The sequence below is a fragment of the Haemorhous mexicanus genome, chromosome 35 (genome assembly GCF_027477595.1).
Source record: "Haemorhous mexicanus isolate bHaeMex1 chromosome 35, bHaeMex1.pri, whole genome shotgun sequence".
Lineage (NCBI taxonomy): Eukaryota > Metazoa > Chordata > Aves > Passeriformes > Fringillidae > Haemorhous > Haemorhous mexicanus.
The window spans coordinates 451,545-463,000 of NC_082375.1; the positions used below are offsets into that span (position 1 = coordinate 451,545).

The following is an 11,456-nucleotide window of genomic DNA, read 5'->3' on the forward strand; positions in this document are numbered from 1 at the left end:
GGGGGGCGGTGGGAGGGGACGCAGTCATTGATGTGATTGGTTGGTTTTGGGAATGGGGCGTGGCTTTGGGCTCGTCTGTAATTCCCGCCTTCCAGGAGAGCACGTTGATTGGGTGATCACGCAAAAGGGGCGTGGTGACCGCTTTTCTTTATTGTTATTCCAGAGCGCCCCGGGATTGGCCGCTCCGCCCGGCGCCTCTCGTCTGCCCCGGGTCCTCCCCCCCCCGCCGAATTTGCGACTACACAGCGGGGCGAGCGGTGCGCTTTTCGGCAGCGGGCCGGGGGCACCGGGAGGGTCCCGAGGGAATTTTAGGGGGACCCCAGGGGGGTCCCGGTGCCTCCAAGGCGGCTCCGTGAGCACCGAATCCCCCCCGCGCCCTCCTTTGTGCGGCGCCATGGCGCTACTCGGAGCGCGCCTCGCTTGACGGCGGGTTGTACGACAGCTTTAGGGGTGTCGGGCGCGCTTTACGGCAGCGCGGCGGGGCCAGCGGGATTTTGGGGGGTCCCGGCGGGGATTTGGGGGGTCCCGGAGGGTCCCGGGGGGGGCCGGGGGTCGGTGCCCCCCCCGAGGATGCCGCTGGCCGTGCAGTGGCCGTTCCCCGCGGAGCCGTCGCGGCGCTGGGCCCTGGCGAGCCGCGTGGTCACGGGCCTGGTGGGCACCTACAGCTGCGTGTGGACCCGTGAGTGAACCCCTCCCCAAATCTGGGGAGACCCCCACCCTCCAAAATCCCTGTTCTGAGGGGAAGTCACCCCCCCAAATCCCGGTTCTGAGGGGAAATCCCCCCCAAATCCTCGATCTGAGGATTAGGGTTGGGGTTGGGGTTAAAAATCCCTTCAGGACCCCCCATCACCCCCAGACCCCCCCAGGCTACCCGGACCCAATTTGGGGTGGGGTCCCGTCCCTTTATCTTATCAGGACTCTCCCCCAGTAGGTTTGGGACCCCCCTCAAATCCTCTCTGATCTTCGGGACTCCCTCTCAAGATCTATTCGGGACCCCTCCCCAAACACCCCTGGGGACCCTCAGCTCCTTTGCGACCCCCCAAAACCTCTTCAAACCCCCCCAGAACCCCCTCAAATTCCTCCTCCAACCCCTTTAGGACCCCCTTGGGATCCCCACAGCCCCTCAGGGACCCCTTGAGGACCCTCCCAACCCCCTTAAACCTCCTTGAGGACCACCCCCCAAAGCCCCCCCGGGACCCCTCCCCAGGGTACCTGAACCGGCTGCGGGTTCACAACGCCGAGGTGCTGCACGAGCTGGTGGAGAGGAGGGGGCCCGGGACCCCCCTGCTGACCTTGTCCAACCACGCCTCCTGCATGGACGACCCCCACCTCTGGGGTACCTGGGGGGGGTCTTGGGGGGTCCTAGAGGGGCTGGGGGGGGGCATTGGGGGAGTTCTGGAGGGTTTTGGGGGGTCCCGGGGGGGTCTGGAGGGTGTTGGGGGAGACTCTGGGGATCCTAGAAGAGCTGGGGGGGGGGGGCACTGGGGGAGTCTAAAGGTTTTTGGGGGGGTCCTGGGAGTCCTTGAGGGACTGGGGGAGTCCTAGGGGGTCCTAAAGGGGGCTGGGGGGAGGTGTTGGGGGGGTTCTGAAGGGTTTGGGGGGGGGGTCTTGGGGGTCCTAGAGAGGTTGGGGGGTATCTGGAGGGTGTTTGGGAGGAGTCCCGGGGGGTCCTGAAGGGGTTGGAGGAGGAATTTGGGGGGTCTTGGGGGATTTGGAACAGTGTTGGGGGGGTCTGAAGGGTTTTGGGGGGGGTCCTGGGTGGTTTTGGGGGGTCCTCGAGGGGGTTGGGGGGGGTTGGGAGGGTCCCCGGGGGGGGCTGGGGGTTTTGGGGAAGTCCTAAAGGGGTTGACCGGGCAGATTTGAGGGGTCTGGGGGGGTCTCAGGGGGGTTTTTGGGGGGTCCCCGTGACCCCTGTGACCCCCCCCAGGGTCTCTGAAGCTGCGACATGTCTGGAACCTGCCCAGGATGCGCTGGTAGGGGGGTGGGGGGATTTGGGGGGGTCTGGGGGTCCCGGGAGGGCCTGGGGGGGGTCCCAGGAGGGCTTGGGGGGGTTCCAGAGGATTTTGGGGGGGGTCCCAGGAGGGTTTAGGGGGGGTTCCAGAGGATTTTGGGGGAGTTTTGGGGGGATTCCAGGAGATTTTGGGGGGTCCAGGGGAATTTGGGGGGAGTTCAGGGGGTCCCAGGAGGATCTGGGGGGTCTCTGGGGGTGTTTGTTTTTGGGGGGGATCCTCTGGGTGATTTTGGGGGTCCCCGAGGTGTTTTTGGGGTTTCCTTAGGGATGTTCTGGGGGCGGGTCTTGAGGGTGTTTCGGGGGTCTCTTGGGCCGTTTTTGGGGTGTTTTTTGGGGGTCTCTTGGGGTGTTTTTTGGGGATCTCTGGGGGTGATTTTGGGGGGTGTTTTTGGGGTGTTTTTTGGGGGTCTCTGGGGGTGTTTTTTGGGGTGTCCCAGGGGTATTTTTGGGGTGTCTTGGGTATTTTTTGGGGTGGTTCTGGGCTGTTTTGGGGGGGTCCTGGGGCGGTTTGGGGGTCCCAGCGCCCCCTCCCCACATTTCCCCCTCCCCCCCAGGACCCCCACGGCCGCTGACATTTGCTTCACACGGGAGCTGCACGCGCTCTTCTTCAGCCTGGGGCGCTGCGTGCCCGTGTGCCGCGGTACTGGGGATACTGGGAGGGACTGGGAGGGACTGGGAGGGGATTGGGGGGGACTGGGAGGGGATTGGGAGGGGACTGGGATGGACTGGGAGGGGATTGGGGGGGACTGGGAGGGACTGGGATGGACTGGGAGGGGATTGGGGGGGACTGGGAGGGGATTGGGGGGGACTGGGAGGGGATTGTGGGGGACTGGGAGGGACTGGGAGGAAACTGGAACGGACTGGGAGGGGACTGGGAGGGACTGGGAGGAAACTGGAACGGACTGGGAGGAGATTGGGGGGGACTGGGGATGGAACTGGGAGAGGACTGGGAGGGACTGGGGGCACTGTGTACCTGTCTGCTGTGGTGACTGGGACAGACTGGGAGACTCTGGGGGGGGACTGGGAGGAAACTGGGAGGGGATTGGGACAGACTGGAAGGGACTGGGGACAGACTGGGAGAGACTGGGGGCACTGTGTACCCGTCTGCTGTGGTGACTGGGACAGACTGGGAGACTCTGGGGGGGACTGGGAGGGACTGGGGGGGTCTAGGGGCACTGTGTGCTGCAGTACTGGGGCAACTGGGACAAACTGGGAGGGACTGGGACAGACTGGGTGGGATTGGGAGGGGACTGGGGGCGCTGCGTGCCCGTGTGCTGCAGTAAGTGGGGACACTGGAACAAACTGGGAGGGACTGGAAGGGGATTGGGGGAGACTGGAATGGACTGGGATGGAACTGAGGACACTGGGATAGGGACTGGGATGGGATTGGGAGGGACTGGGAACACTGGGAGGGACTGGGAACACTGGGAGGGACTGGGCTGCTTCTAATCTCTACTGGGGGGTAACTGGGGGGCATTGGGTCATTCCCAGTCGATACTGGGAGGGTCGCAGTTCATACTGGGAGGGCTGTGGTTGCTCTGGGCCGCTCCCAGTCCATACTGGGAGGATCCCAGTTTGAACTGGTGCTGCAGGAGACGGCGTCTACCAGCGGGGAATGGATTTTATACTGGAGAAGCTCAACCAGGGAGACTGGGTGCACGTGTTCCCCGAGGGTACTGGGAGCACTGGGATGGACTGGGAGGGACTGGGAGGGGAGTGGGATGGACTGGGAGGGACTGGGAGAGGAGTGGGATGGACTGGGAGGGACTGGGAGCAACTGGGAGGGTCTGGGGGGAACTGGGAGGGACTGGGATGGACTGGGAAGAGCTGGGAGGGGTCCTCAGGGAGGTTTTTGGGGGTCCTGGGGGGGATCTTGGGGGTCCTGGGGGGGAATTTTGGGGGTCTTGACCCCCCCCAGCCCCATTTCCCCCCTCCCAGGTAAGGTGAACCTGGGCCAGGAAGTCGCTCGCTTCAAGTGGGGTGAGACCCCCCCCCCCAAAAAAAACCACCCCCAAAACCCCCCTGGGACCCCAAAACTGCCAAACCCACCCCAGACCCCCCAAAAAAACCCCTGGGACCCCAAAAATCCCCCCCAAAATGCCCCTAAACTCTACTCCAACTCCTCAGAGCCCCCCAAAACTTCCCCCAAATTAACACCCAAGAGTTTTGAAGACCCCCCCCCCCCCCCGCCAAACCACTCAAGCCCCCTCCCCAAAGCTCCCTTAGGCTTCCAAAGCCTCCCAAAAATCTCCTAAACCCCTCCCAGACCCCTCAAAATCTCCCAAACCCCTTTGAGACCCCCAAAACTTCCCCCAAATTTCTCTTGTGGAGTTTTAAAGACCCCCCCCCACCCCAGACCCCTCCACTCGCCCCAAACCCTCCCCATGCTCCCTCAAATCCCCTCCCCAAATCCCCCCTGGGGTTCCAAAGCCCCCCAAAATCCCCTAAACTCCTTTGAGACCCCCAAAACTTCCCCCAAATTCCCCTCCAGGGTTCTGAAGACCCCCCCCCCCTAAACCCCCCCAGTTCCCTTTAAAGCCCCCTTAAACCCCCCTGTGCCCCCTCAAACCTCCTCCCCAAATCCCCCCCAAGCCCCCCTGGGGATCCAGAGCCCCCCCAAATCTCCCCTGGGGGTTCCAAAGCCCCCCAAAATCGCCCCCCAAATCCCCCCCCCAGGCATCGGGCGGCTCCTGGCCGAGTGTCGCCGGGACCCCGTGATCCTCCCGCTGTGGCACGGGGGTGAGGGGGCTTGGGGGGGGTCTTGGGGGGCTTTGGGGGGCTGGGAGACACTGTGGGGGGCTTTGGGGGGCTGGGAGACACTGTGGGGGGCCTTTTGGGGAGAGGTCTGAGGGGTCCTGGGGCGGTTTGGGGGGCACTAGAGGGGTCTTGGGAAGATTTTGGGGGGTCTGAGGGGGGTTTGGAGGGTTCTGGGGGAGGGTGTTGAGGGGGGGGCTTGGGGGTCTTGAGGGTTAGGGGACACTGGGGAGGCTTTTGGGGAGGGGTCTGGGGGGTTTTGGGGAGCATAGGAGAGGTTTGGGGGGCACAGGAAAGATAATAGGGGAGAGAGTGGGGGGGACACCAGGGGGTTTTGGAGGGCCTTGGGGGGGATTTTGGGGGGTTTAAAGGGCTGGGGGACACTAGGGGGGCTTTTGGGGAGGGGTCTGGGGGGTTTTTGGGGGCACAGGAGGGTTCTGGGGGGCATTTTGGGGGTTGTGCCCCCCCCTCATTTTGTGTCACCCCCCCAGGGATGAGCGATGTCCTCCCCAACCAGCGACCCTACGTGCCCCGGGTGGGGCAGGTGAGGGGACATGGGGGGGCCTGGGGGGTCTCTGGGGGGGGGTTTGGGGTCTCTGAGGGGGTTTTGGTGTCTCTGGGGGACTTTTTGGGGTCTTTTTGGGGGTCTTTTGGTGTTTTTTGGGGTCTCTGGGGGGATTTTTTGGGAGTCTTTGAAGGGTTTTTGGGGTCTGTGAAGGGGATTTTGGGGTCTCTGGGTGATTTTTGGGGTCTCTGGGGGACACTTGGGGGGTCTCTGAGAGGGTTTTTGGGGTTGCTGGGAGGATTTTGGGGTCTCTGAGGAAATTTTGGGGGGTTTCTCAGGGGTTTTTGGGTTTTCTGGGATAATTTTTGGCGTCTCTGAGGGGGTTTTTAGGTCTCTGGTATTTTTGGTGTCTGGGAATTTTTGACATCTCTGTGAGGATTTTTTTGGGATCTCCCTGGGACATTTTGGGGGTCTCAAGGTGGATTTCGGGGTCTCTGCTCCCACTGACCCCATTTCCCCCCTCCCCAGCACATCACGGTGGTCGTGGGGCGCCCCTTCAGTGCCCGGCCCCTCCTGGAGCGGCTGCGCAGCGAGGGGACCCCCACGGTGGGTGTGGGGTGGGACCCCCACGATTTGGGGGGGTTCTGACCCCGAGATTTGGGGTTTACCCCAAAAATTTGGGGGTTCTGACCCTGAAATTTAGGGTTTGACCCACAGAATTGGGGTTTGCCCCACAGATTTGGGGAGGTTTGCCCCAGAGATTTAGGGTGTTCTGACCCCAAGATTTGGGGTTTGCTCCCCACATCTGGGGGGTTCTGACCCCAAGATTTGGGGTCTGACCCAGATATTTGGGGTTCTGACCCCAAGATTTGGGGGTTCTGACCCAGATATTTGGGGTTCTGACCTCAAGATTTGGGGTCTGACCCAGATATTTGGGGTTCTGACCCCAAGATTTAGAGTCTGACCCAGATATTTGGGGTTCTGACCCCAAGATTTAGAGTCTGACCCAGATATTTGGGGTTCTGACCCCAAGATTTGGGGTCTGACCCAGATATTTGGGGTTCTGACCTCAAGATTTGGGGTTCTGACCCCAAGATTTGGGGTCAACCCCAAGATTTGGGGGTTCTGCCCTATAGATTTGGGGTTTGCACCCCACATTTGGGGGTTTCTGACCCTGACATTTGGTGGTTCTACCCCATAGATCCATGGATCTCTTTCCCAGCCCTATGGATCCCTTTCCCAACCCCATAAATCCCTGAATCCCAGCCCCACAGGTCTTTGGCTCCCAGCCCCATAAATCCAGGGATCCCAACCCCATAAATCCCTGGCTCCCTCTCCCAGCCCCACAGCTCTGCCTCTGCCCCACAGGTGGAGCTCCGCAAGGCTCTGACCGATTTTGTCCAGCGGGAATTCGAGGCTCTGCGGGGCCACGCCCGGACCCTGCACCCCACCCCATAACTGGGGGTCTCCTCACCCCATAACTGAGGGTTCTGCCCCATAACTGGGGGGTTCTACCCCATAACTTGGGGTTGTGCCCCATAGCAAGGCCCTCCTGCCTCATAAAAGGGGATTTTACCCCATAATTGGGGGGTCCTGCCCCATAGCAGGGGGTCCCTGGTGGAGACCCTGCCCCATAGAGGGGGTTCTGCCCCCCCTCAAGCCCCCCAACTGTGCACGGTGCCAATAAAAGAAGGTGGAACCTCAAGGGTCTTTGGGGGGATTTTGGGGGTCCCACGGGGGATTTTGGGGTCCCAAGATGGAATTTGGGGTTTTAATGGGGAAATTTGGGGGTCCCAAAACCAACCAAGTCCCAACCCGAGGTGATTTTATTGAAGCAGAAAAAAGGGGAGGGGTCCCCATGGCCCCCCAAAAAAATCCCTGGGAAGAGGGGGGGGACAATGGGGGGGGGGGGGGGGGTTCAGCCTCCCCAAAACGAGGCTTGAACCCCCCCCAAAAATGAGATTTGGACCCCAAAAAAAGGGGGGAAGGTCCCAAAAATGACGCCAGAACCCCCCCAAATATGGTGCTAGGGGCGTGGCCTAGTCATGGGGGCGGGGATTGCTCCGGAAGAGACTTTTTAGGGGCGTGGCCTGGTCCCAGGGGCGGGGTTTATAACCATTGTGGGCGTGTCTTGCAGTGGCCCCGCCCATCACTCCTCCTTCTTGTCCCGGGGTCCGTCGTGGGCGGCCTGGGGGGGGCAAAGGGGGAAATTGAGGAGGGGTCCCGAGGGGGTTTTGGGGTGCACAGGGAGGAGTTTGGGGGTCCCCAGAGGGATTTGGGGGGGGGTTGAGGGGTCCCAAGGGGGTTTTGGGGGTCCCCAGAGGGATCTGGGGGGGTTTGAGGAGGGGTCCCGGGGGGGATTTGGGGGTGTGGAAGGGTTTGGGGGGTCCTGGAGGGAATTTGGGGGCGGTTTTGGGGGTCCCCAGAGGGATTTGGGGGGGATTTTTTGGGGGTCCCCTCGAGGTATTTTTTAGGGTATTTTTTGTGTATTTTTAGGGTCCCCCTGGAGTATTTTTGGGGGTTCCCCCAGGGGATTTTTTGGGGTGGTTTGGGGGTATTTAGGGGAAATTTTGGGGCTCCCTGGGGAGTTACTGGGTGGGATTTTGGGGTTATATTTTGGTGTATTTTTTGGGGTGTTTTGAGATATTTTTGGGGTGGTTTTGGGGTTTTTTGAAGAGTATTTTTGGGGTGTATTTTGGGATATTTTGAGGGGTATTTTTGGAGTATTTTTGTGGTATTTTGGAGGGTATTGGGGTATTTTGGGGTGGTTTTGGGGATATTTTTAGGGTGTTTTGGGGAGGTTTGGGGGTATTTTTGTGGTATTTTGGGGGGTATTTTTTGGGTGGGGTTTGGGGTGTTTTTTGGGATGTTTTGGGCTGTTTTTTGGGGTGTTTTTGGGGTGGTGTTTCGGGTGTTTTTTGGGGGTAGGTTTGGGTGGGGGTTGGGGGGTGTTTTGGGTGTTTTGGGGGTGGGGGGTTGAGGTGATTTTTGGGGTATTTTGTGGGGTGTTTTGGGGTGGGGTTTGAGGTGTTTTTTGGGGTATTTTTGGGTTTTTTTTGGGGTGGTTTTGGGGGTGTTTTCTGGGGTATTTTGGGGTGGGATTTGGGGTGTTTTTGGGGTATTTTTGGGGTGTTTTGGGGTGGAGCTTGGGATGTTTTTTGGGATATTTTTGGGGTGGTTTTGGGGTGTTTTGGGGTGGGGTTTGAGGTGTTTTTTGGGGGTATTTTCGGGGTGGTTTTTGGGGTGTTTTGGGGTGGGGTTTGGGGTGTTTTCTGGGGCATTTTTGGGGTGTTTTTGGGGTGTTTTGGGGTACCTGCAGCCTGGCGTGCTCCTCCAGCAGCCGGTCGTACTCGCGGGTCAGGCCCTGGGCCTGGCGCCTCATGGCCTGCACCTCGCTCTCGGCCTTCTCCAGGGCTGGGGGGATTTTTGGGGGGAATTTTGAGGATTTTGGGGAATTTCTGGAATTTTTTCTGGCCCCCCAAACCCCCCTGATACCCCCAAATCCCCCCTGGACACCTCCAAATCCCCAAATTTCTCTTTAACTATCCCAAACCACCCCTAAATCCCCCCCGTCCCCCAAATCCCTTTAACCCCCTCAGACACCCCAGAATTCTCCTTTTAAACCCCCCAAAATCCCCCTTTAACCCCCCCCAGACCCCCCAAAAATCCCCCAAATCCCCCATTTCCCCCCTACCCTTCTTGCTGAGCTCCAGCTCCTCCTTCAGGGACTCCACCTTGGCCTTGAGGGTCTCGTTCTCATCCCGGGTGGGGGACGGGGCCCCCCCAGACTCCTGCAGCTGCTGGAGGGGCACAAAAAAAAGGGGTTCAGGAGTTTGGAGGGGTCTGAGGAGTAAAATAAGGGGGTTTGGGATTTTATCCTGGTTTTTTTTCTAGTTTATCCTGATTTTTTGGGGTTTTTTGGGGGGTTTATCCTGATTTTTTTTGGGGTTTATCTTGATCTTTTGGGTTGTTTTTTTGTTGTTTGTTTATTCTGATCTTTTAAGAATTTTTTGAGGTTTATCCCCATTTTTTGAGACGTTTTTGGGTTTCATTCTGAATTTTTAAGGAATTTTTTGGGGGGGGTTTATTCTGATTTTTGTTTTGTTTTGTTTTTAGGGGGATCCCAGGTGGTTTTGGGGGTTGTTTTTAGGGGTCCCATGTGGTTTTAGCTGATCCCAGGTGGTTTTGGGGATGTTTTAGGGATCCCAGGTGGTTTTGGGGCTGCTTTTAGGGATCCCAGATGTTTTTGGGGTTGTTTTCAGGAGTTTTAGGGAACCCCAAGTGTTTTTAGCTAATTCCAGGTGGTTTTGGGGTTGTTTTCAGGTGTTTTAGGGCAGTTTTTAGGGGATCCCAGGTGGCTTTGGGGTTGGTTTTGGGGTTTGTTGGGATCCCAGTTGTTTTCAGCTGATCCTAGGGGCTGTTTTAGGGATCCCAGGTGGTTTTGGGGGTTGCTTTTAAGGATCCCAGGTGGTTTTGGGGTTGTTTCCAGGTGTTTTAGGTGCCTGTACCTTCCTGAGGGCGTCGTTGTCCTCCAGGTACTGCCGTGCGGCCTGGCTGGCGCCCTCGGCCTGCTTGCGGAACGCCTGGCTGGAGGCACCCAGGGCAGCCTGGGCCGAGATCAGCGTCACCAGGCGCCTCAGCAGGCTGGGGAGGACAAAAATGGGGGTGAGGGACCCCCAAATTGAGGTTAGGGACCCCCCCAAATCACCCAGAGCCCCCTCTGAGCTCCCCGGGCCTGTTGGGGTGAGGCCTGGCTGGAGGCTTCGAGTGCGGCCTAGGCCGAGATCACGGCCAGGAGGTGGCTCAGGAAGCTGAGGGGGCAAATTTGGGGTGAGGGAATGCCAGATTGGGGTTCAGGACCCCCCAAATTTGGGTTAGGGACCCCTCCCACATCACCCAGAGCCCCTTCTGAGCTCCCCGGGCCTGTTGGGGTGAGGCCTGGCTGGAGGCTTCGAGTGCGGCCTAGGCCGAGATCAGGGCCAGGAGGTGGCTCAGGAAGCTGAGGGGGCAAATTTGGGGTGAGGGAATGCCAGATTGGGGTTCAGGACCCCCAAATTTGGGTTAGAGACCCCTCCCACATCACCCAGAGCCCCCTCGGAGCTCCCCGGGCCTGTTGGGGTGAGGCCTGGCTGGAGGCTTTGAGTGCGGCCTAGGCCGAGATCACGGCCAGGAGGTGGCTCAGGAAGCTGAGGGGGCAAATTTGGGGTGAGAGAATGCCAGATTGGGGTTCAGGACCCTCAAATTTGGGTTAGGGACCCCTCCCACATCACCCAGAGCCCCCTCTGAGCTCCCCGGGCCTGTTGGGGTGAGGCCTGGCTGGAGGCTTCGAGTGCGGGCCTAGGCCGAGATCACGGCCAGGAGGTGGCTCAGGAAGCTGAGGGGGCAAATTTGGGGTGAGGGAATGCCAGATTGGGGTTCAGGACCCCCAAATTTGGGTTAGGGACCCCTCCCACATCACCCAGAGCCCCCTCTGAGCTCCCAGGGCCTGTTGGGGTGAGGCCTGGCTGGAGGCCTCGAGTGCAGCCTAGGCCAAGATCAGCATCACCAGGTGCTTCAGGAGGCTGAGGGACCCAAAATGGGGTCAAGGACCTCCCAAAATCCCCCAGGAGTCCACCCAGAGCTCCCCAGGCCTGCTGGGGTGAGGCCTGGCTGGAGGCCTCGAGTGTGGCCTAGGCCGAGATTAGGGCCAGGAGATCACCTCCAAACTCTCCCCAAATTTGCCTGGGACCCCCCAAATTGACTCCAGATCCCCCCAAATTGATTCCAGGCTCCCCAAACTGACTCCAGGCCTCCCCAAACTGTGTCCAGACCCCCCAAATCCCCCCCTCCAGGCTCACAAGGAGAGCAGCCAGTCAGGTCTAGCCTCTTCCCACCCCCACCAAACCTGCTCCAGGACCCCCCAGACCAACTCCAAACCCCCCAGATTGACTCCAGGCCCCCCCAAACTGACTCCAGCCCTCCCAAATCCTCCCCCAGGCTCACAAGGAGAGCAGCAGGGCGAAGCCAGCCAGGTACAGGTTCCTCTGGGCACGGAACAGTTTCATGTGGAAGTGCTCCAGCGCGGCCGGGGCTGGTGCCCAGCGCCTCCTTGTCCCCCAGGCTGTACCTACGGGTCTCCCTCAGGGCATCTGAGGGGTCGGGGGGGGTCAGCAGGGAGGGGACACCCCCCAGAGACACCCCAAAAAT

At 59.9% G+C, this 11,456-nt stretch overlaps 2 protein-coding genes across 6 annotated transcripts; one reads left to right on the forward strand and one right to left on the reverse strand.

Annotated features, from left to right (window-relative positions):
• The first annotated feature begins 37 nt into the window (after window positions 1-37).
• Window positions 38-6,975, forward strand: TAFAZZIN (tafazzin, phospholipid-lysophospholipid transacylase). 5 transcript variants are annotated; one of them, XM_059872328.1, is made up of 10 exons: window positions 38-257; window positions 1,208-1,336; window positions 1,928-1,973; window positions 2,566-2,651; window positions 3,604-3,684; window positions 3,950-3,991; window positions 4,688-4,750; window positions 5,257-5,309; window positions 5,799-5,876; window positions 6,639-6,975. In XM_059872328.1, the coding sequence occupies exons 1-10, from the start codon at window positions 53-55 to the stop codon at window positions 6,726-6,728; spliced, it is 873 nt and encodes a 290-aa protein (XP_059728311.1). In that variant the 5' UTR covers window positions 38-52; the 3' UTR covers window positions 6,729-6,975. The 5 variants fall into 5 exon arrangements, with proteins under 5 accessions (XP_059728311.1, XP_059728312.1, XP_059728314.1 ...); XM_059872330.1 differs by lacking the exon at window positions 38-257 and adding an exon at window positions 514-679; XM_059872329.1 differs by lacking the exon at window positions 5,799-5,876.
• Window positions 6,976-7,078: 103 nt separating this feature from the next.
• Window positions 7,079-11,453, reverse strand: BCAP31 (B cell receptor associated protein 31; the record flags this gene model as incomplete). The annotated part of the gene is given in 6 exon segments (XM_059872308.1): window positions 7,079-7,458; window positions 8,584-8,684; window positions 8,965-9,070; window positions 9,779-9,914; window positions 11,253-11,338; window positions 11,340-11,453. Coding segments are annotated over 6 exon segments (582 nt in total), but the record flags the coding sequence as incomplete, so codon positions are not given.
• Window positions 11,454-11,456: the final 3 nt, after the last annotated feature.